Source organism: Rutidosis leptorrhynchoides, chromosome 1 (assembly GCF_046630445.1).
Source record: "Rutidosis leptorrhynchoides isolate AG116_Rl617_1_P2 chromosome 1, CSIRO_AGI_Rlap_v1, whole genome shotgun sequence".
NCBI classification, from domain to species: domain Eukaryota; kingdom Viridiplantae; phylum Streptophyta; class Magnoliopsida; order Asterales; family Asteraceae; genus Rutidosis; species Rutidosis leptorrhynchoides.
This window is the reverse complement of record NC_092333.1, coordinates 336,666,821-336,691,959: the sequence shown is the minus strand read 5'-3', so window position 1 is coordinate 336,691,959 and position 25,139 is coordinate 336,666,821. Positions and strand designations below refer to the sequence as shown.

At 30.3% G+C, this 25,139-nt stretch overlaps 1 protein-coding gene across 1 annotated transcript; it reads left to right on the top strand.

Moving 5' to 3' along the window:
- The first annotated feature begins 16,629 nt into the window (after positions 1-16,629).
- Positions 16,630-19,229, top strand: LOC139899464 (uncharacterized). Its single transcript, XM_071882294.1, has 10 exons — positions 16,630-16,785; positions 16,884-17,151; positions 17,249-17,345; positions 17,433-17,566; positions 17,683-17,767; positions 17,906-18,047; positions 18,169-18,341; positions 18,433-18,553; positions 18,696-18,935; positions 19,050-19,229. The coding sequence occupies exons 1-10, from the start codon at positions 16,630-16,632 to the stop codon at positions 19,227-19,229; spliced, it is 1,596 nt and encodes a 531-aa protein (XP_071738395.1).
- Positions 19,230-25,139: the final 5,910 nt, after the last annotated feature.

Below are 25,139 nucleotides of genomic sequence, written 5' to 3'. Positions count from 1 at the left end.
CCTATAACTTAAGGTTATAACCACGTTCATAATAATTATAATAATAATAATAATAATAATAATAATAATAATAATAATAATAATAATAATAATAATAATAATAATAATAATAATAATAATAATAATAATAATAATAATAATAATAATAATAATAATAATTTACTAAAACTAACAATAATGTTAATAATATTAATATTAAATGATAATAAAAATAATGATAATGTTAATAATATTTGTGACAACAATATTTATATTATTAATCTCAATATATAATAACATTCGTAATTACTTATAATAGCAATAACAATAACAATAATAATCGTAACAATAATAATCGTATTAATATTAATAATAATAATAATAATTAATAACAATAAGTAATAATAATAATAAGTAGATAAATGAAGACTACCTCAAAAAGAATTTGTTCCAAAAATAATCACAGAGCCCATGCCCAGGTTCGAACCCCTGACCTCTCGGTTACACATCAACACCATCTACTCTGATTACGTTTTTCTGTTTTATATTCAAATTAAAACTAAATATCCTAATAACCCAAATGTTCTTCTTCTTCTCGTATCCAAATCGATCAGAACCCATAACCAATTACGTTAGCAGCTTATTTGTTTGAACTAGGAAATTTAGTTAAAACAGAAATGATTGGGTGTGAGTAAATGGATTAACAAAACAACAACAAAAATTCAAACAGCAAGTAAAACAGTTCACGATGAACACGTTTACAACTCAAACATCAATAACAAATTATCGAACGTTTTAGCTAATACTTATAACATGAATCGTGTTTCAAATGATCCATAGAAACTTTCTCCATCATTAATTTTAACAGAACCGCTCTATAAAACTTCAATTTGATTGAAGAACATAGGTTTGACTTTTGAAATTGAAAGTTTGACTCTAAAATTGGAATTCGTTACGAAAAATTGGAAGCTCAATCTTTGCATAAAGTTTGAATAGATGAATCCTAAGACAACTACATTTTTAGAATTTTGAAAAACGATTCATAAATGAGTTTTTGTTTAAATGTCGCGTACAGGGGAAAAAGAAAATAAACGAGTTATGTTCTTCATTTTTCACTCACAAATAAATAATTATATTTGATAATAGAAGTTGAATGTGTTAATTAAATTCACAAGCTGATTGATTCGTACATATTGGATGAATGAATGTCGACATATCCTCATGAGCAAAACAGAAAAATAAAAAAATATCTGATAAAATAAATGCGTGATGATTTGTTTCTATATATATTATTATTAATAATAAATAATAAATATACAGAATATAATAATATATTAATGTTAATATTACAATTAATATTATTAGTAATAATAAAAATACGAGTTATATTCCCTTGAAACCAAAAATTTGCTTGAAATTCAATGGACCAATCAGAGCGCGACATGTGGCGCGACAATCACATGTGATTGGAAAAAAAAAATTTAAAATTTTTTTAAAAATTTAAACAAAAAAATTTCGAAAATTTTTTTTATGACTTTTTTTTTTTAAAATTTAGCATGCTAAATTCAATCATATGTGATTGTAAAACCCAATCACATGTGATTGTGAAACTCAATCACATGTGATTTTGCATATCAAATCCAATCACATGTGATTAAAAAAATTATAATTTTTTTAAAAAAATTTTAACCGGAAACATACTTTAATTCGGTGATTTGATCAAGTTTGTTAGCGTTTCGTGATCGTATCTTCAAAATTTTAGACTTTAATCCGGTGATTTGATCAAGTTTTGATCAAAAACTTGGTGTTTGAAGGTTTTAGCACAAATTTAGTGAAATTCGTCATTATTCGTCATTTTACTGAATTTTTTTTTCCAGTCACATGTGATTGGATTTGACATGCGATAATCACATGTGATTGGGTTTTACAATCACATGTGATTGGCATGCACAATCACATGTGATTTACTGCATGTCAAATTTAATCACATGTGATTGAAAAAAAAATTGAAAAAAAAATTTCGAAAAAAAAAATTTGAAATTTTTTTTTTTAAAAAAAAAAATTTTGAATTTTTTTTTTCAATCACATGTGATTATCGCACCACGTGTCATAATCTGATTGGTTCCTTGAATCTCAACTTAAAAATTGGTCTCATTTGAATATTCCTCATAAAAATACTAAAAACAATAATTTGATAATTTTATTAATAACAATAATGATAAAAATTATAATAATCATAATACTACAAATAATGATGAAAATACTATTAATATTAAATAATAATAATATGAAAATTTTAAAAATAACATTAATGATTTCTTTGATAAAAATAATAAGTTTAATAATAATTAATATTAGTGATAGTTATAATAATGATTCTTAATGATACTATCTAATAATAATACTAGTAATAATAAGTTATATGTTTCAATTTCTATATCCATATCTATATACATAATAATATTAATAATACAGATATTGATATTAATATTGATAATAATGATAATAATAAAAGTAATAATAATATTGATATAACACTATATTTAAACTCGTAGTTTAATTTAATATGTTAATATTACATATTATTAATTATATAATATAATATAATATATTATATTATATAAAAAACATATACTGACCATTTAATATTTATACGTTATATATATATATTTTTATATAGATTCTTTTTAATCACATCATTTCTATATTATTTTACATGCTAAGCCTAATGATTGAATTGTATTTTATTATTTCAATTAGTATTTATATATATATAATTATATATGCACATCAAGTTAAATATAATTGTTCGTAAATCGTTGGAAATAGTCGAAGGTCAAATGAATATATGAAACAGTTCAAAAATTTTGTGACTCAACATTACAGACTTTGCTTATCGTGTCGAAAACATATAAAGATTAAGTTTTAATTTGGTCGGAAATTTCTGGGTCGTCACACGAACCATTTATCAATCTATCAATCTCTTTAAATCATATGTACTCCGTAATATTTATTTATTTATATTAATTTCATTAATATTAATGATTATTATTAGAAATATCATGATATTAATAATAGTATTATTAGTAGTATTATACATAAAATACTACGACGGAGTCATGAGTGTGTTATTTCAAAACAAGATTTTCGAGCGGGATAGAGATAAGGAAATTATGAGTTATAGCTATGGAGGTTATGGGTATGGTTCGGGGGTACAACTCGTGAGGTCAACCTAGTGTTTATCGTCTCTGTTGCGTCTACGCACTTTCCTGCAATATTGAATCTCAATATTGATACGTTCGTGAATCCGAGGCCAACCTTGCACTTGTTCAGTGCCGTCATATGCATTATTGCTACGAAATACAGTTTTGTGAGTTTCATTTGCTCCCTTTTTAAATGCTTTTTCAATATATATTTTTGGGACTGAGAATACATGCACTGCTTTTATAAATATTTTACAAAATACACACAAATAATCGAAACTACATTCTATGGTTGGATTATCGAATCGAATATCATGCTTTTTAGTCTGGTAATCTAAGAATTAGGGAATAGCCACCCTAATTGACGTGAATCCTAAAGATAGATCTATTGGGCCTAACAAACCCCATCCGAGTTACGGATGCTTTAGTACTTCAATTTTATCATGTTCAATGAGAGTCCCGGAATGATGGGGATATTCTAGACACGTTTTGTTAATGTCGATTACCAGGTGTTCACCATATGAATGATTTTTAATTCACGGGTTACGCGTATTATTTTTGTACTCGGGTTACGTGTACAATTAAATATCTAGAAATCTTGTGGCCTATTATAATGATGAAAATGAATGATTATGTTAAACTAATGAACTCACCAACCTTTTGATTGACACTTGAAAGCATGTTTTATTCTCTGGTTTAAAAGAAATCTTCCGCTGTGCATTCACACATTTTAAGGATATTACTTGGAGTAATTCATGGCATATTTCAAAAGATGTTGCATTCAAGTTATTGAGTTCAATAAAAATTATTATTAAGTAAATGACACATTAGGTCATTTATAGTTTAGATATTATGAAATGGTATGCATGCCTGTCAACTTTCAATGAAATGAAAGTTTATCTTTTAAAACGAATGCAATGTTTGTAAAATGTATCATATAGAGGTCAAATACCTCGCAAAGTAAGCATATGTTATTGTATTCATCCTAATGGATTAGGACGGGTCGTCTCATGTGGTATCATAGCGGTGGTCTTAGCGAACCAGGTCTTGCATTAGTGTATCTAACTGATAGTTGATAAGATGCATTAGTGAGTCTGGACTTCGACCTTAGTTGCATGTCAAAAAGTTTTTCTTATCATTTCTTATCGGGAAATTTCATACTTATCATTCTTAGTCTAGGCACATCTTACTGCATTGATTGCATGAATAGTGTATAGACAAAATTCATATCTTAGCGTATATGCTAATTCATATCTTAGCGTATCTATTACTGTAAACCTTGCCTAACATATTCCGTAAATTCCTTCGTAATCTACTAAATCTTTTGTTCCATATATAAAGATATTCTATGTAATTAGAATACCATGTGATAGCCAGAAATCATTTCATATCAAAAAATCCTTTATTCACTCGTACGAAATGGAACTCGCCACTAGTTCAAGTCCCTCGATTTCCGATATGGAATTTCACTCGAGCTCCGAAAGCAGTGTGACTGGAATGGATCAACTAATTAGCCATCATCTATTCTGGATGAATTGGGGATGGGTTCGTAGCCTACTTAGTCATTGGAGACAAGAAGAAGGTGATCCCTTCCATCCACCACAATGCCCTCTTGGCGATGAACCTGAAGCACTCACCGGCGAACCTGTTCGAGACACCATTTTCTCTCTCATTTCCAGAGTATCTCATCATGACTATATACTATCTTAAATTCTAGATCTTATTCATCCACTCGTCCGAACTGACAATCATCCCCGTATATTAGAAGAAGTCAACGAGCTTTGCTCTCGTGTAGTGGCTTTGGAGAATATGGTGCAAAGGTTACAAGCACCGGCAGCAGCACCGGCAGCAACAGTACCACCATCAGCAACACCAACATAACCATCACCACTACTAACAACAACATCCGTATCCCACACCTCAACATCACAATCTGTACCTCGAACATCAACGTCATACGCACCGTAGATAACAAGGAGTGCCAAGAAAAATAACCGATGAAGTATTGATTCATAACTTCATTGGATAAACTTTTCGCGGCGATTATGTAATCTCCAAAGTCTTAGAGACTATCTATTCTAAGCCTTAACCATAAATCAGATATGTGGACCGAGATGAGAAAAGGAAGAGTAAAACCCTGACAAGGAGTGGTGCATGATTTACAAGCTAGACTTGTTTTACCAACAACATCAACAGTACCGTCAACATCACTTGCACCGCCAGTACCGTCATCATCATCAGCACTAGCAGCACCTATAACATCATAAGCTCCGTCAGTTCAAGAAATCACCGTGGACATCACTACGAATCCACAACGAGTATATTGTATCAATGAGTTATGAAGTAGTAACTCAATTTCTCCGAAGAATTTATATGTATATCTTATATATATAAATTTAGAAACTATCATAAATCTTTTCGTACTAAGCTATTATATATGAATTGAAGAAGGGTAAATACTACTCAGTTAATTCATATTACTAATATGCTATGATGTACATCCTTCATTAACGATTCGACAATCGTTAACTATAATCTCTGTTTCAACTCAATAAATTCCCTTTCTTAATAAACCAAGTGTATTATTCAAATATATGTTTGGTTTTACACTTCGTTTGCGATGTACTCGAAACTTTCTAGAAAATATCATTCATATCTTGCAAAGTTCACAAGAATTCCACGAGCACCAACATCATTCACCGAGTAAATATCAATAAAAAATGAATAATGAAGTATTGATTCATAATTTCATTTACGTTGAAGAAATAATCCACGAAAATTACGTAATTTCTAAAGTTTTAGAGATTATTCATTTCTGATTCCAGCCGAAAATCAAATGAGTTTAATTTAATATTAACTCATTAAATCTGAATTAAATCTGAAGAAAATATACATATGTTTTAATAAAGACTGTAATAAAATTCATTTGTACAAGATATTATTTGTGAAATTTTTTTTAACGGGTAGGTAATACCCGAGAGATATATAAATTCACAATTAATATGTTATATTATTTGAATCTGATTCTACAATCATCAACTATACTCAATACTTTCACAACAATATACATTCTTTCTTAGAAATCAAAACAACAATTCTCATCCAAATTTGATTACATATTCTGATTTTGACAAATCAAAAATCCAAGTCAAGATTTAACAGAAGACATCACTCTTAAATTTCTACATCTTTAAAAGACATACTTTGAATTCAAAACTGTGCTAGAACATCACTGCTATTCATAACAACCAGAAGAAAAAAATATTCGTATCATTCAAAATTCTAAAACAGCATATGTGTATTGACAATTACAATCTACCTTCAAACCCTTTAAAATTCTTGAAGACATATCAATCAATGAACAATTAAGAGGATGAACCAACATCATGTTATCAACAAGAAGGACTTACGTGTATAGGGATACACCTAGAAAACTCTCAAAACCAAAGTCATAGTTTAACACGTGTCCGTGTCAGACTTTTTGGCATTTATTAGCTAAAATAACTTTTCAATCCCTTTTCAGAATAGACAGTTTTGTTACAGCTTCAGCAAACCAACTTCGACTCCTCAGTCGAAATAGTCTTATTATAACCTTAATATATACGTTACCTTTCGCCAACGTTACAAGGGAACCGTTTATATCCCACCACATTAGCAGTAAGCTTACCAGCAACTTCATTACCCTTTGACTTAAGTCTCTCCAAAAAATCACTATACTTATTCATTGAAACCCCACCATTTACTCATCCACATCTTGTAACAAGAATTGTCATGCCAATTACTGGGAATCAGCAATTAGTATTTTGAAATCTCGCAGCATGTCTACTCAACAGTTATATGTGTACATATAACATCTATCCCCTAGACTTACATACTTCGAATGTGAAGTTTCTGAAAAACACCCAAAACTGCGAACTAGTTCTCCGAATTTTAGAAAAAAATACTGATGAAGCAGCAAAAACTGTAAACGACCTTAACAGTCAAAAGTTTGATGATAAAGAATAGTGTGTTGGCAAAGCTCAGAAAAAGAGGAGGTTTAGAATTGGAAAACTGATTGAGCAAACTATGAAGGAGGCTGTGGATAAATTACAAAGACGAAATCTGTAGTGACCCTAACTTTTCCATGCTTATTTATATTAAATGAAATTGATTTTTACATGATTAAGTGTTTCCAACATGTTAAGCAATCAAACTTGTTAAGACTTGATTATTTGAAATGAGTTTCATGTAGACAATTGACCACCCAAGTTGACCGGCGATTCACGAACGTTAAAACTTGTAAAAACGACATGATGATATATATATATATATATATATATATAGATATACATATAGTTAACATGAGATTATGATAAGTAAGTATCTCCATAAGTATATTAACAATGAGTTATATACATAAAAATAAGACTACTAACTTAAGGATTTCAAAACGAGACATATATGTAACGATTATCGTTGTAACGAAATTTAAATGTATATATATCATATTAAGATATATTAATATATCATAATATCATGATAATATAATAATTTAACATCTCATTAGATATAATAAACAATGGGTTAACAACATTAAATGAGATCGTTAACTTAAAGGTTTCAAAACAACACTTACATGTAACGACTAACGATGACTTAACGACTCAGTTAAAATGTATATACATGTAGTGTATTTAGATGTATTAATATACTTTTGGAAGACTTCAAGACATATATCAAAACACTCATACGTAACGAAAATGGTTACAGTTACTTTCCCATTCTGTTTTCATCAAGAATTCTAGTCGTATTCATACCCGTATTATACACAACTTCTAGACGTACTTACTATGGGTATATACCAATAGTAACTAGCATGGCATTCCACTCTTGATTATGTCATGCATGACTAATCAATTTTAACTTCTACCATGAACTAGTCAACTAACTAGAACTCCTTTTAACCCCACTCACCACTCACCACTTACCACTCATCATTCACTCAATTTCACTTCCAATTCTCTTTCTAATTCTCTCTCAACACACACACACTCTTATGAACAAATTTTTTCAGTAGCTAATCATCATCTTCATAAAAAATTACTTCAAGAATCAAGCTTTAATCATCTTAGGAAGAACACTTCAAGAACACTTCAAAAATCCTTTCAAGTTTACTAGTTTACTTCCAAGCTTTCTAATCCATTCCAAGTAATCATCTAAGATTAAGAAACCTTTGTTATTTACAGTAGGTTATCTTTCTTATTCAAGGTAATATTTATATTTAAACTTTGATTCAATTTCTATAACTATAAACTATCTTAATTCGAGTAAAAATCTTACTTGAACTTGTTTTTGTGTCATGATCCTACTTCAAGAACTTTCAAGCCATCCAAGATCCTTTGAAGCTAGATCATTTCTTGTCACTTTCAGTAGGTTTACCTACTAAACTTGAGGTAGTAATGATGTTCATAACATCATTCGATTCATATATATAAAACTATCTTATTCGAAGGTTTAAACTCGTAATCACTAGAACATAGTTTAGTTAATTCTAAACTTGTTCGCAAACAAAAGTTAATCCTTCTAACTTGAATTTTAAAATCAACTAAACACATTTTCTATATCTATATGATATGCTAACTTAATGATTTAAATTCGGAAAACACGAAAAACACCGTAAAACCGGATATACGCCGTCGTAGTAACACCGCGGGCTGTTTTGGGTTAGTTAATTAATAACTATGATAAACTTTGATTTAAAAGTTGTTCTTCTGGGAAAATGATTTTTCTTATGAACATGAAACTATATCCAAAAATCATGATTAAACTCAAAGTGGAAGTATGTTTTCCAAAATGGTCATCTAGACGTCGTTCTTTCGACTGAAAATGACTACCTTTACAAAAACGACTTGTAACCTATATTTCTAACTATAAACTTATACATTTTCTATTTAGATTCATAAACTTAAGTTCAATATGAAACCATAGCAACTTGAAACACTCAAAACGGATTTAAAACGAAGAAGTTATGGGTAAAACAAAATTGGATAATTTTTCTTGTTGTAGCTACGTGAAAATTGGTAACAATCTATATTAATCATATCCTAGCTAACTTATATTTTATTATACATGTATTCTAATATATTATATAATCTTGGGATACCATAGACACGTATGCAAATGTTTTGACATATCATATCGACCCATCTATATATATTATTTGGAACAACCATAGACACTCTATATGCAGTAATGTTGGAGTTAGCTATACAGGGTTGAGGTTAATTCTAAAAATATATATACTTTGAGTTGTCATCTAGCCTGAGACGTGTATACACTGGGTCGTGGATTGATTCAAGGTAATTTATATCGATTTATTTCTGTACATCTAACTATGGACAACTAGTTGTAGGTTACTAACGAGGACAGCTGACTTAATAAACTTAAAACATTAAAATGTATTAAAAATATTGTAAATGCATTTTGAACATACTTTGATATATATGTACATATTTGTTATAGGTTTGTGAATCGACCAGTGGCCAAGTCTTACTTCTCGACGAAGTAAAAATCTGTGAAAGTGAGTTATAGTCCCACTTTTAAAATCTAATATTTTGGGACGAGAATACATGCAATTTTATAAATGTTTTACGAAATGGACACAAGTAAATGAAACTACATTATATGGGTGAATGATCGAAGCCGAATATGCCCCTTTTTAGCTTGGTAGCCTAAGAATTTGGGAACAGACCCCCAATTTGACGCGAATCCTAAAGATAGATCTATCGAGCCCAACAAGCCCCATTATGGAATTTGGAATGCTTTAGTACTTCAAAATTATCATGTCCGATGGGTGTCTTGGAATGATGGGGATATTCTATATGCATCTTGTTAATGTCGGTTACCAGGTGTTCACCATATGAATGATTTTTATCTCTATGTATGGGATGTATATTGAAATATAAAATCTTGTGGTCTATTATTATGATTTGATAATATATAGGTTAAACCTATAACTCACCAACATTTTTGTTGACATTTTAAGCATGTTTTTTCTCAGGTGATTATTAAGAGCTTCCGTTGTTGCATACTAAAATAAGGACAAGATTTGGAGTCCATGCTTGTATGATATTGTGTAAAAACTGCATTCAAGAAACTTATTTTTGATGTAATATATTCTTATTATAAACCATTATGTAATGGTCATGTGTAAACAGTATATTTTAGATTATCATTATTTGATAATCTACGTAATGCTTTTTAAACCTTTATCGATAAAATAAAGGTTATGGTTGTTTTAAAAATGAATGCAGTCTTAGAAAAACGTCTCATATAGAGGTCAAAACCTCGCGACGAAATCAATTAATATGGAACGTTTATAATCAATATGAACGGGACATTTCAAAATCTACCTTCGAAGAATCCAAATGATTCAGTGTTTGCTGAAATCCTTAGCAAATACCTTACTCCTTACTTTAAAACCCTTGCGGACAATATTCTTCATCATCCTCTAATCTTAGATATTCTAAGATATTATCATATCTTTCATTATAAATATCCTCGATATTTCTGAAGATATCTTCATAACTATTCTCATCTGAAATCAATTATCTCTTCGCGCTATCTGTGTGACATCATAAAAGAAACTATTTTAGTCTCTAAATTCTGAAACCTTCGAGTTTAAAACATGAATGTTTTTGAAGTAGTTGTGGGAACTGAAGCATGAGTTAGTATAATATAATGATACTTGATCAACGTGATTATATTACAGTAAGTCATGCTGAGTTTCTAAATGGAACATGACGATTCACAAATCATAATGTCATCTTGTGCCATGTTACACGACTCTTACATTCTATCTAACCTCTAAAAATATCAAGAAAATATTTTCTAGATGATTCGGCCTTTTCCAGGGTATTCTGGTAATTTGACAAATCAAGATCGTTCCATTATAATTTTCTTCCTAGAACATTAACTATGTTCATTCTGAAATTCATATCTGTGAATTCTGAACCATTACATGCGGTGCTTAATGGATAGAAGAGAAAACAGAGCATGAAGCTCCGAAATAGAAATGGGGGTATAAATCACAGCAAATAGGAGAGAGCATTAACTGTGGATGTCGATGATTATAGAAAGACAGAAGCAGGGGCTCTAAAAAAAATAAGGAAAGATATAAAGCCCGACGATAACACATAAATTACAAACCATGTATATCAATAAGTATTGCAACGTAAAGACACAGGAGAACTAAAAACACTATAAAACTAAGAGTATAGTAAAAGTGAATAGATTCCTCCGACGGCAAATGAAAAAATAGAATGATAGATATGAAAGTTAGGAGTATATAAAGAATCAGAACTGGATGAAGCATATTGACGAATACTTTAGAGAGAAAGAATAGAAAGTATGAGTTGTGAAAATAAGGAAACGAAGGGAGTGGATTTATAGCGAAATATTCGGCAGAGAAATCGAGACAGATTATTGCATTTAACTGAAGAGGATCCTAATTTCCTTAATTACCGAAGAATCAAATCTTATTACAAAGATTTTCTCCAAATCCCTTGAACTCTGGAAATAAATTCTATCTACGTCGAAAGATATGACGAATCTACATTTACTCATTTCATTTTTTTATGATAGCTTCACTCGTACTCTTCACAAAATTAAATTGTTTTATCCATATTACTCAATAATGATAAAACTCTAATTTTCAACTCGTATGAGTCATGAAAACATACTTATTGTCAGCCATGGCCATCCTAATCAAATTTCGGGACGAAATTTCTTTAACGGGTAGGTACTGTGACAACCCGGAAATTTCCGAACAAATTTAAACTTGATCTTTATATGTTTCCGACACGATAAGCAAAGTCTGTAATGTTGAAATCTCAAAAACTTTGAACTGTGTTCATGTATTCATTTACCCTTCGACTGCTCTCGATGATTCACGAACAATTATGTGTAAATAGATATGTATGAATATATACATATGTGTGATTATTAAATTGAGAAATATTAATAAAACATTTAATGGTTTGGTTGATATGAAAATAAGTTATGAAATTATTATATGATTTGAAAACGTTAACAAAGTATTTGATAAATAATACTTTATATAAACGTATTAGTTTCAATATATGTTTATCGATGGAAATTAAAAGATAATATCAAATGAATAAATTATCAGATACATTATGATATGATTACGGGTCTCTGTTGTGAGGTCCAAGCTAATTTGAGAAATCTTTCCATTTTAAAAATATTCGGAAAATGGTAAAGTGATTTACAAGTAAGAACAAATATGTCAATTAACGATAACTGAAAAAAGGTTAGTAGAGATTCCTGCTTAACTTTCAATACAATGATTGTCTCGTGTCTTTGATAAGATAATTATTCAGTTTTCATATTATTGAAAATGTTTATGATATAGATGAAACCTTTTAAAGAATGAATTTGAATATATGCGATAAGTCGGAATGTTAATTTTTAGAACCATATATATATAAATAACTTGCATCGTGTATTTAAAACGTGTTTATGTATATTAAATATATATGATTTCAAATTAGTTAAGTAAACAATAGTAACACCCACTTAAGTGATTCGATTGATATGTGGGTATGATAACTAGTACGTTTAAGAAGTTAAAATAAACACTAGTATATAAATGAACTATACTTTGTTAAGTTTAAAATAAAAACGTTATATGATATAATAATTTCAATTATGTAGACGTTATGTGATGTAACCATTGTTAAATATTTAAATAGTCTTAAACTATAGAATGGTCTTTGAAATATAAATTTGTTGTGAAAAACTAAACATTATATTATTAGATAAATACTTCAATTTATGTTTCTAAATGAAAATATATATTTTACAAAATGCTAAAAATATAAAATTTACTTAATCATAAAACGTTTTGACGATTATTATTAAATATACTTTAATAAATGACGAAGAGTTGATTTAAAGAAGCAAATGACCAAAACACTCAAATAAATAAGTTACATTTTGAGTGGGATAATTTTCATTGATTGGAGTCTTGTCATGTATAAAGGTACATTACCCAAAACATAAAATACTAGTTTTCTAAGCGTACGAAAATGCGTTCGAGAAACCGGATCCGAGACATTAGTCGAGTGACAACGTCCAAGATAATGGAACTAATTTTACACGTTAAATATATACGTAAATATAATATAATATTTAAATAATTATATAAATTAAATATATTAAATATATATAATATAAAACGAGTGTCGGCAGCCCACGAGGAAAATAAGGTGTGCTGGTATTTGAGGTGTCGCGATCGCGATATTGTTACCTTAAACCCCTCCACAATCGCAGAGCAATGGGGTCAGTTGAGGCCTTATAAAGCTCGACCATTTTCCTTTGCCGAACCATTTATCAATCTATCAATCTCTCTAAATCATATATACTCCGTAATATTTATTTATTTATATTAATTTCATTAATATTAATGATTATTATTAGAAATATCATGATATTAATAATAGTATTATTAGTAGTATTATACATAAAATACTACGACGGAGTCATCAGTGTGTTATTTCAAAACAAGATTTTTGAGCGGGATAGAGCTAAGAAAATTATGAGTTATAGCTATGGAGATTATGTGTATGGTTCGGGGGTATAGCTCATGAGGTCAACCTTGTGTTTATCGTCTCCGTTGCGTCTACGTACATTCCTGCAATATTGAATCTCAATATTGATACGTTCGTGAATCCGAGGCCAACCTTGCACTTGTTCAGTGCCGTCATATGCATTATTGGTACGAAATACAGTTTTTTGAGTTTCATTTGCTTCCTTTTTAAATGCTTTTGCAATATATATTTTTGGGACTGAGAATACATGCACTGCTTTTATAAATGTTTTACGAAATAGACACAAGTAATCGAAACTACATTCTATGGTTGGATTATCGAATCGAATATCACCCTTTTTAGTCTGGTAATCTAAGAATTAGGGAACAGACACCCTAATTGACGCGAATCCTAAATATAGATCTATTGGGCCTAACAAACCCCATCCGGGTTACGGATGCTTTAGTACTTCGATTTTATCATGACCGATGAGAGTCCCGGAATGATGGGGATATTCAAGACGCGTTTTGTTAATGTCGATTACCTGGTGTTCACCATATGAATGATTTTTAATTCGCAGGTTACGTGTATTATTTTTGTACTCGGGTTACATGTACAATTAAATATCTGGAAATCTTGTGGTCTATTATAATGATGAAAATGAATGATTATGTTAAACTAATGAACTCACCAACCTTTTGGTTGACACTTGAAAGCATGTTTATTCTCAGGATTAAAAGAAATCTTTCGTTGTGCATTCACTCATTTTAAGGATATTACTTGGAGTTATTCATGGCATATTTCAAAAGACGTTGCATTCAAGTTGTTGAGTTCAATAAAGATTATTATTAAGTAAATGATAGATTAGGTCATTTATAGTTTGGATATTATGAAATGGTATGCATGCATGTCAACTTTCAATGAAATGAAAGTTTGTCTTTTAAAACGAATGCAATGTTTGTAAAATGTATCATATAGAGGTCAAATACCTCGCAAAGTAACCATATGTTATTGTTTTCATCCTTATGGATTAGGACGGGTCGTCTCAATAAGAAATGTAGAGATTATTAACAAAATCACATCTTATTTCATCAAAAAAAAAATTACGTTAAGAAAATTTCAGTCATTGGGGCGTGTGACCCCTGGTTAGTTGGCCTGGAAACCCATGGGAGAGGAAGCCATCCGCTTGACCGAATTTTCAGAGTTGAAAGGGGATCTCTCATCCAATCATCCTCAACACAAAGGATCTACTCTCGATCTGAGATAGAAAAAACCTCATACATTACATAACAGAAATAGTGGAAAACGATTTTGACTAAGAACACCTCATACAATCCATTATAGATATAGTGGAGAACGATCTATACTATACATTAAAAGAAAAACAAAATTGAGGTATACTTTTTTAACAACTTTGAATCTGGACCCTTAGATCAGGAAAATGACCTCTATTGCCCTTACTTGATAACCATTGGATCAACCTATAACCTTATAATTCAAATCAGTCGCTTTAAACTTCCCATTTTGCCCCTTATCCATGAAAAAAAGGGGACATTATGCTAGGAATAGGGGTCAATCAATTACTTCCATTCACGCAATACGCTCCAATCGCATGAACCCTAAATTCAAATTTTAATCAGCATATAATTCTCTCATCAAGAACAGGTTTCCTCCACAACCGATTCACAATCGTAATGCGTTGAACTCCATCTTTTTGTTATCTGAAATCAATATCCATTAACACACGAAAAAATGCGCCCCACAATTGGATGTTTTCAGGTTTACCAGTTTAAATTTTTATGTAATTTTCTAATTTGTTTACAAAAATCAAACTAATTGTGTTATGGTTTTGTTGTTTAACAATCGATGGATGCAACTTACCTATATCTGTACCTGTAATCTTGAATTATTTCGTATGAATTCAAAAATTGTGATTGCGTTGAAGTTGTTTCTTCTGCAAATCGATTTTAGGTTATATTTCTATATTTTTAATTACCATAAAATCGATTTAATTGTAAAATGAATCCTTCAATGTTAGTAATATTTTGAATTATTATCAATTAATTTGATTAAAAAAATCAAACCAATTGTTTCAGGGTTTTGTTGATTCAAAATTGATGGATGCAACTTAGTTATATCTGTAGCTGTAATCTTGAATTACTTCGTATGTATTCAAAAATTGTGTATTGGTTGAAGTTATTTCGTCTGCAAATCGATTTTAGGTTGTATTTCTAAATTTAATTGTATACTGCATCTTCAATGTTTAAATTAATTTGAATTATTATCTGCCTAACGTAAATTCATATGTAATATAAAACTAATGGGATTATTCTGTTTGATTTTTTTTTTTTCGTTGCAGGTAATTACTGAACATGTTGCCTTGAACATGTTAACAGAGGTATGTTACTTTTCTGTATTATTCGATGCTTGACTTCCATCTCAACTCAGATATGGAAGTATATTAATTACTAATGTAAGCTGTTATGCATATTTTTGTAATTGTCCTCTAAAATCATCTAATTATGTAAGTGTATCAATTCATAATAATTAGTGATTTGTTAAAAAGAATTCAAATTTCAAACTTCACGAATAATTAGGATCCTGGTCAAAAAGTATTCATACATTTTAGGAAATGATTTCGGTTATTAAAGATACCGCGTATTCAAATAAAGCAGTGATAGTTGTTACCAAAATTGTTGGTTCTTATCTTTTGCTAAATTACCTCCATTAACATCATCCCATAACGTAAGCCTTTAGTATAAATATAGCTACAATCATCCATTGAATTCACACCAAACAACTCACTCCTTCTCATATTCAAACACTCTCTACTAAATTGCAACTTGTCCTAACAAAAAATGGAAGCTGTCAGTGAAATCACCCCGTTGAAACTCATCACTGAACAAACCGGTGATGTCATGATCAGAGTTAAAGTGCACATTACCTGGCGAAAAACATATTGGAAAAACCCCAATAGCGCATCATCTTTTGAGATGGTATTTGTTGATTCTGAGGTAAATTATGCAATGCAACTTATCGCATTCATTGACAACTGTTATATTTTTGATTTTGCTAATCTTAACTTTTAACAAGATTTTTTTTATACAAATAGGGTACTAAAATACGGGCGACATTGGACAAATCTGTGATGACATATTTTGGTAGCACATTCAAAGAAGGAAACTATTATGAAGTTGGTAGTTTTCGTGTTGGCAAAGACAACGATGATGTTCCTCTTCTTGATCATCAGTTTAAGATCCACTTACTACGTGGATCTAGAGTACGAACAACTCAAGCTTTTGATATCCAGAAGGATGTCTTTCGAGTTGTCAACTATGCTGACATTAATCAATCTCTGTTGAAGGAAGATGAAATTTTTGGTAACTTTATAATACTTTCATTCGTTGACTTTTTAACAAATCAATTATATATATTTTATAACATGCATTAATTATGTCTGTATGTCAAATTTTGCAGATGTGGTCGGAAAGTTAGTTGAACTAAAAGAGCTACGTGTCACACGCAGTAAGGGTATTGAAACAAAGTGTATTGAATTTCAACTCCAAGACTTAAGGTTTGTATTATTGAACTATTACATACAATATTAACTAAATTTGATAACCTTCATGAATACTGATTATATACCTAAAAATTGACAAAGTGGTGAGAACATTAAATGTGCACTTTGGGGACAACATGCATCTCACCTTCATGAGTTTGTTTCTGCTTTGGATGATACATTCAAGAACAATGTTGTCATGCTTATCCACAACTGCCGACTTAAGGTTTGGGATGGTAAGAAACATATACACGTTCAATATATTAATACATTTGTTAATCATTATTTATAATGACGATTACTCAATGAATTTAGATTATTTCTGATATATATAATTTATGTTATAATACAGATGCTCCCCAAGTTAGCAATATGTTGTGGGGATGTCGTGTTTACTTAAACGAGGCAGTTGCACCCGTTGAACAGTATAAGTCATTGTAATTTTTTCTTTTATTTTTTATTTTATTAATCAAGTATACGTAGTTTATCATAACCATTATCAGAACCATTTTATATTAATTTAATTCATATCATGTTTAAAAATTTAATGTGTGTCTTATTGATCAATGTCATAGGATGGTTGATACTCAGATGGATCCGGGGGTGAATCAGTTAACACCTACTGCCATTAATGCTGGCATGAAAATCACTACTAATGTCGACAGATTCACTGCCCCCACCCCATACCTAATCGAAGATGCTCTTGCAATTTCAAAGGTCAGCTTAAGTATCCACACAATATAATGCATCTAAATATGTACCAAACGGGTAACATTCTTTATGGCAATACTCATCAAACTATAGACAACATCAACTTATAATTTTTATATGATTGCAGCCAACAACATTCGTGATGCTTGGTAGAGTGTTAGAAATTGTCAAAACTGAAGGTTGGTTTGGCTACAAGTGCAACAAATGCAACGGTAAAGTCATCAATAGGTTTGATGTTGATTCTGAATCCACTATGTTAGAGTGCGTTCAATGTGAGGTTGTTGAAAGTTATAGTCCCAGGTATTTATTAATATCCAAACATCTTATAATTTCTATCAGTTTCTAAAGATTGTACTTTATATCACCATCACTTTAATTTGTTTTATATAAGGATTCGTTTAACATTACGAGTTGGTGACAAGAGTGGAAATTGTTATTGCGTGCTTTTTGATGGCCAACTTGCTAGCATGTTAAATAAAAGTGTTAACTGGTTGAATAAGTGTGCAAAAAGTGTAAGGATTCCATTCTATCTCATTATATGATTTCTAATTAAAATTAAAATTGATTTTAAAATGTTATATATTTCCTCTTTAATTAAATTTCTTAATTAACACTATATATCATAAACAAGATTAAAGTGAATTGTTATTATAGTGTGCAGACCCTTCAGATTATCCGCCTGAGGTACAACAGCTGGAAAATAAAAAGTTTGCTTTCATGTTTAACATCAATAGTAAAAATCTTGAGTACATCAACTCTGGTTTCACTGTCAACGATGTTACAAATGAGGATGATGTTATTGAAGCTTTGGAAGAAAAGTTCAAGAACAAGCAAAGCAACGACGAGTTTAATGATCCTACTGCTTTCCATAGTACTCCGTTGAACACTTTCAAGGTAACATCACAATATAATCTCAACTAAAATATTGTACACATTTATCTGCATACATTGAAAGTTTAAGTGTATATCATAATAACTTAGTTCTAAACATAATTCATCTGTACACAGGTACCTAAGATTGAGCCTGCCTCTTCTTCTGAAGTTAGTGTTAGTACATGGACTCCAGGCAGCTCTGGTCAGAAGCGTAAAAGTGAATCTCCTCTCGAAGATGAAGCAAATGAGACACCTACTTCTGGTGCTACAAAAGCAATTGAGGATTTGAAGATACCTCGACTTGCAGATTTTTAATCTCTTGCCATCGTTTTTTTTATCTTTATTTAATAATGTCTTACGAACGATTTCAATATCCTGTTTGAGTATTTGTTGCTTTCCATGTGCGTTATAGCACATTACGAATAATGTTTTCTGTGTTTTTACTTTATTATTTTGATAATAATATGCTCGATTTCATATATTTTTCGGTATTTTATCATACATTAAAAAGTATGGAACGTTGATATATAATCGTATTACTCTGTTATACTATCTAATGTCTATTTAGTTTAACCTTTTCAAACAAGTCTAACACGAAATACTTTCATTGTTACATGGATATAAACCTACTTTCATATTTCAGCTATACCACTAATAAATATATTTACTAAAAACTAATATTTGCACACTGACTTAGCAAATGATAAGAACGAAACATTTTTGGTAACAATTAACACTTATTTATTTGAATACGCGGTATTGTTAATTGCCAAAATCATTTCCTAAAATATATGCTTACTTTTTTTAGGATCCTATTCATTCGTGGAGTTTGAAATTTGCATTCTTAAATAAAAAGTATAACCCAATCTATCCAAAAAGTGGGTTGACATGATATAGTTTTACAAATTGAAGATGGTTTTACAAATTGAATATGGTATAGTATAGTGTTTTGTCATGATTCAATCAAGTACATTGCTTGATATAGATCGTAAGATGTCAACGCACTTCATTTGATATGTTTGTATTACGAGTCCAACAACAATTTGTGCACAAACTTGAACACTAGGCTGACATTAACTATTGGGCCAATTTTGGCATGTTAAATAATAAAAAAAGCCCACATCAATAGTGTTGCTGATTGGCATAATTTAACCCACCAAATCGATTTCGGAAGTGTAAACGATACTTAATATTACCGAATAGGGAAAGACGCTATTCTTCACTATACATACATTTGTTCCAACACCGATCATCCCAAAAACGATTTCTTGAAGAAGAACTGCAATTACGAAGATCAAATCGAAGTTAGTTCTATTAGTTTCTAGTTTATATGCATTCAAATAACATTATATTGTTTCATCCTTTTTTTTTATTTTAAATTTCAATGTGTGTATTTTAATGATGGTTGTAAGATCCAGAAGGATATGACAACAAGGGTTTTGTTGATTAGATTGTGTTTTTTAATTCCTTTATTCACTTTTTATCAGTATGTTTTAATTATTTGTATTAATCCTTCTCTAACCTTACGGATTCTTACTGAAATAGGTATATGCATGCAATTGAGTATAATTAAAAAATAGTACTAATTGAGGATCTGTTGTGTCGTTTATACTATACTTTTAAAGTAATATGATCACAAACCTACTGTAACAACATCTAGCCTAATTTTAGGGTAAATTTGCAAACAATATAATTACAAGTATCCTCTTATTTTGGGATAAATTGCATATACTTTAATATCAATTGATTTCACCAATTTGCTAATAGCGCCAGTGGTATTTAGAATTTCTAAATTTAATATCTGTACCCATAATACTAAAAATTAGTATTATACATGTTCTGTATGACCACATTTATAAATTGGAAATTAACTAAAGTAGAATGCATTACATGAACATCTTACATAAAAATAATCATACAGATACCTCACAATAGAATTGTGTAATTCAAATTTTCACCGTTGATTATTTATTTTTATCTGCAATTTGTTGGTATTCTAATACACTTAATAACTGTGATGGATTTGTTATTTGTGTTTATTATATCATGTTACATGTAAAACAAATAAAGTACTAAATGTTGTATCTGCTTGCTATTGGCATATTCAATAATTATGACTACCAACATTGAAAAGCCATCTTTTTTCAAGACATTGAGATATCCAATGGCACCGTTTATGGTAACTTCAGCATATAAATCGTACATAGACATGTCATCCCAGTGAAAAGTCAGTCTTATTCATAATACCCATAACTAATCTATAATATCTTTATTTGTTATGTAACTACAGGCACTTCCCAACAAGTGGACCATGCTACATTACACCGATGGAAAGCCAACACATTTTGTTATTCATACAGTAGCAGGACTTACTTTCCATGTTAAAACAATGTTAAACTCAAATGACCAGCTATGCTTCGGTGATGGTTGGGCATCTATCGTTCAGAACCTTAAGAGTCAACAGAAAGATATATTTGTGTTTGAAGAAATAGATAAAACAACTCTACGAATGATAAGTTTTGATTATGAATAAGGTCTCGAGAAGTTTTCGCCTGCCAGTCGTCTTACTATGTATTTCTATGTAGACTTAATGCCCCCAACTAACCAGATGGTGATGTCACTAGACCATAACCTAATATTATTTTAAAATAAATATTATTATTATATTATACGTCTCTAAATGACTACCATCATTATCATTATCTTTACTATTATAGATTGTTTTTTAACAGGTCTTGCCAAGAGAGTGGGTCACTGCTAAAACTAGACAGTATATTATGCCGATAGATGTTAATATAACAACAGTTGGCGGTTACCAATGTAAATTAAAAGTCGATGTTGATGCTGAGGGATACCTTATATGCAATGGTTGGGGTAAAATTGTTAATGATCTTGGGATCAGATTTGGAGATACTTTGGTTTTCAATAAGATGACTGAGAAGAGAATTCAACTTCATGTTTTTTCACCAGATTCATGTGTCAAGCCGGTTGAAGCTTTCAACGGTGTTACTCAACACCCTAATAATTTGGTTCTAAATCAATCTATCAAAGTTAAAACTGAACCAATAGAAGACTGTGGTCCGAGTGAAAAAAAGCCTCGAATGGATTATCAAACTCTGATTCAGGATGTTAACAATAGTGTGCCAGATGCTCAGAATATGTCCACCAACGAATCGCACCCATTTAAGTCCACTTCATTTCACAATAACCTTGTCTTGTGCAACGTTGGGAAAGTCGATTTCTATGATGTTCTTATTGATTCTAACCACATATATGTTTGGTTTACAATTCGTCGTGCGCATCTTTGGGTAAGATTCTGACTTTTTCAACTCATTTTAAAATCTGCTATATAAATCATTGTATTAACTTATTTGTAGTGATTTATACAACAACATCACTGTTCACAGGACTAACTTATTTGTTGTTTTAATGTAGCGCCTACCAGAAGAATTGAGTAAACTACCTGAACTAAAGCGTAAAAGGAAATCGTGCAAATAATCGTTGGTCGTTGGGATTGATTACTGAAGGTAGCAGCAGCAACAAGAAGGTGTCTGTTTCATCTGGATGGGGAGTTTACTTAAAAGCAAATGGATTGAAAGAAGGAGATGAATGCGTGTTTTCGTACAAAATTGGCAAAGCTGAATTTCAGCAACTCAAAGTTCCACAAATTTGAAACACCTCTTGGATTTTAGTTTAAAACGTTTGTTAATGCTGTGTTTGTGAGATTAACCCCTAACTTACTATGTATGTTTTGAAGGTTCCTAAACTTATTGTGACTGATATGTTTTGGATTATGTATTTCTGGATAAGTATTACTTTTTGAATTATCAAAAAACCACATGCTTATAACTATCGTATATCTCATATCTTATGGTATATGCTGGTTAGGTACTTTTGTTCAAATCTCAAGAATTAAACACCAACATTGTTATGGTTGTTTACTACAACATAAATGATTTCTTAAGTGTTTGTCTTGTGATATTCCTACATACATGATATGTACTCGGAACTCTTGAGTTGATAAATTAAGATTGCAAATCAAAGTTACACATAAGTATTTTTTAAGTTGCATAGAAATACATACATTTGGTTTTACAATAAGCAAATCAGGAATATCATAAGATTCCACTCTTTTTAACCTTATGTCTACTATGTAAGCAACAGAGCAATAGAATATCAGATATGCATACACCTAAGTAAACATTTAGTTTGTTTAAAAATTTGAAACTAAACATAAATGTTGGTTATACCCGAACCCTAACCAACTTATAATCTATAACATGCTTACTTTTGTACATTAAATAACTTCCAAAGTATCGGCCCAATAGAATATTTATAATATTAGTCCATTCAACTTCGGCCCATCACGAATTTTACCAAGAAATTAATTAACAAATCTGCACCTACCATCCTCGATTACTATGCTTATTGTAACAAGGTTACCTTTCAATCTGTGTTTATTTTCCTCTTACCAATTCTCTACGATCGCTCAGGTTGCAAAAAAACCAATCCACCATGACGAAAGAAGGTATTCTTTACCAGTTTCATACACCTTTAACTGTTGCGATCAGTATTAGAATTATATTCTATATTATTTGTTTGAATTGATAACCAAAAATAACCTTCAACTAAAGAGTTAGGGTTTTCCAACCACAACGCGTTGTATCTTAATTATAGCATAAAAGTAGTTTATGCTCTTTACTACTATTTTCGGTTTATAAGTTTAATCATTAAACGCGTTGATGTTTACATCTTACATAGTTCTAATAGTCGTGAACATGCAATACTTTCTGGATGTATCATGTGTATCCAACTAAGCTCAGGTTGGATGTACAGTAAATTACTTTAACCTATATGCAAGTTTTAGGATCCAATCTGTTAACGTTATTGTTTATTTAGCATTAATCCATGTACATATTCTGTATTTATGTTTCGTTGATACACAAAAATAACAAATATTAGCATTTGTTTACTAATCCCAAAAATGGTTATGGATTAACTACTATAAAATTGATAATCGAATTGGGATTATAAACATATTTTATGCTTTTTAATCACTAATTTAATAATTAATGAATATAAAAAACATTGAAATTGATTATCTGTTCTAAATCTATTTTGTTAAAATTCTACAAATACACTCATTCAGAATTGTTTAATTGTGTATATTGTACAGAAACAAGTACATATTAGATGTACTCAAAGAGAAATTTTGTGTTCACGCAGGTACTTCTTTGACTGCCAAAACTCCAAGATTGGTCTTGAAATGTGCTGAAGTCTCACAATCCAGAATGAAGAAAAAAGGTTCTTCTTCAAAATCAAAATCATGTGTCCACAAATATTAGTTTATTTCATGTTATTTTATCTAATCAAGAACAAATTAGGTGTACTCATAATTAAAGTTTTTTTACGCAGTTACTGCTACAACTGCTAAAACTCCAAGATTGGTATTGAAATGTGCAGAAGTATCACAATCTACAATTTTGAAAAAAGATTCTTCTTCCAAATCAAAATCAGGACTCCTAAAAAGTAATGAAAAGCATACTATCATGAAAAACAATTCTTATCAATCTGATAATAGTTCTGATTGTTATGAAACCAGTAAATTTGACTTAGATAATATCAGTACTGCAAGTGATTCATCCATTCCTTTGAGTCCCGCGGAATCATACACAATTGTCTTCTTCAATATCCCACGAGGAAATGTTTGGGTAATATTCCTTCATCTATAAATTCATTTATTATACATACAATACCATAACACGTGAATTTAAATTTAGACAACAAGTTAAATCACATGTTAACAATTAGGTTTGTGAATCAATGTAAAAATATACATCAAGAATTATTCAAAAAAGAATTTGCACTGGTTTATAATTATTATTGTGTTTGTTATCAGCGTCTACCACAAGAATTTGTTCAGTTACCAGAAATTGAGAAGGAATGCTTTTACAAGTGTGTGGATTGCAACAGAGTTGATCACATATGGCGACTAAAAATGAAAAAAAACAAAAAATAGCCTAATCTGTATGTCTCAGCAGGATGGTATAAGTTTAAGAAATCAAATGGATATAAAGGTGGTGAACGTTGTCTCATTGCGTTCCAGTCTTCAGATCGTACTTTTGTGATGCTTGAAGATCACACTCACCCAATAAATGGTGATTCTAACTAGGCATGTAAAAGCTTTCATTCTGCAATATTCAATATAAGCGCAGATTGCTACGA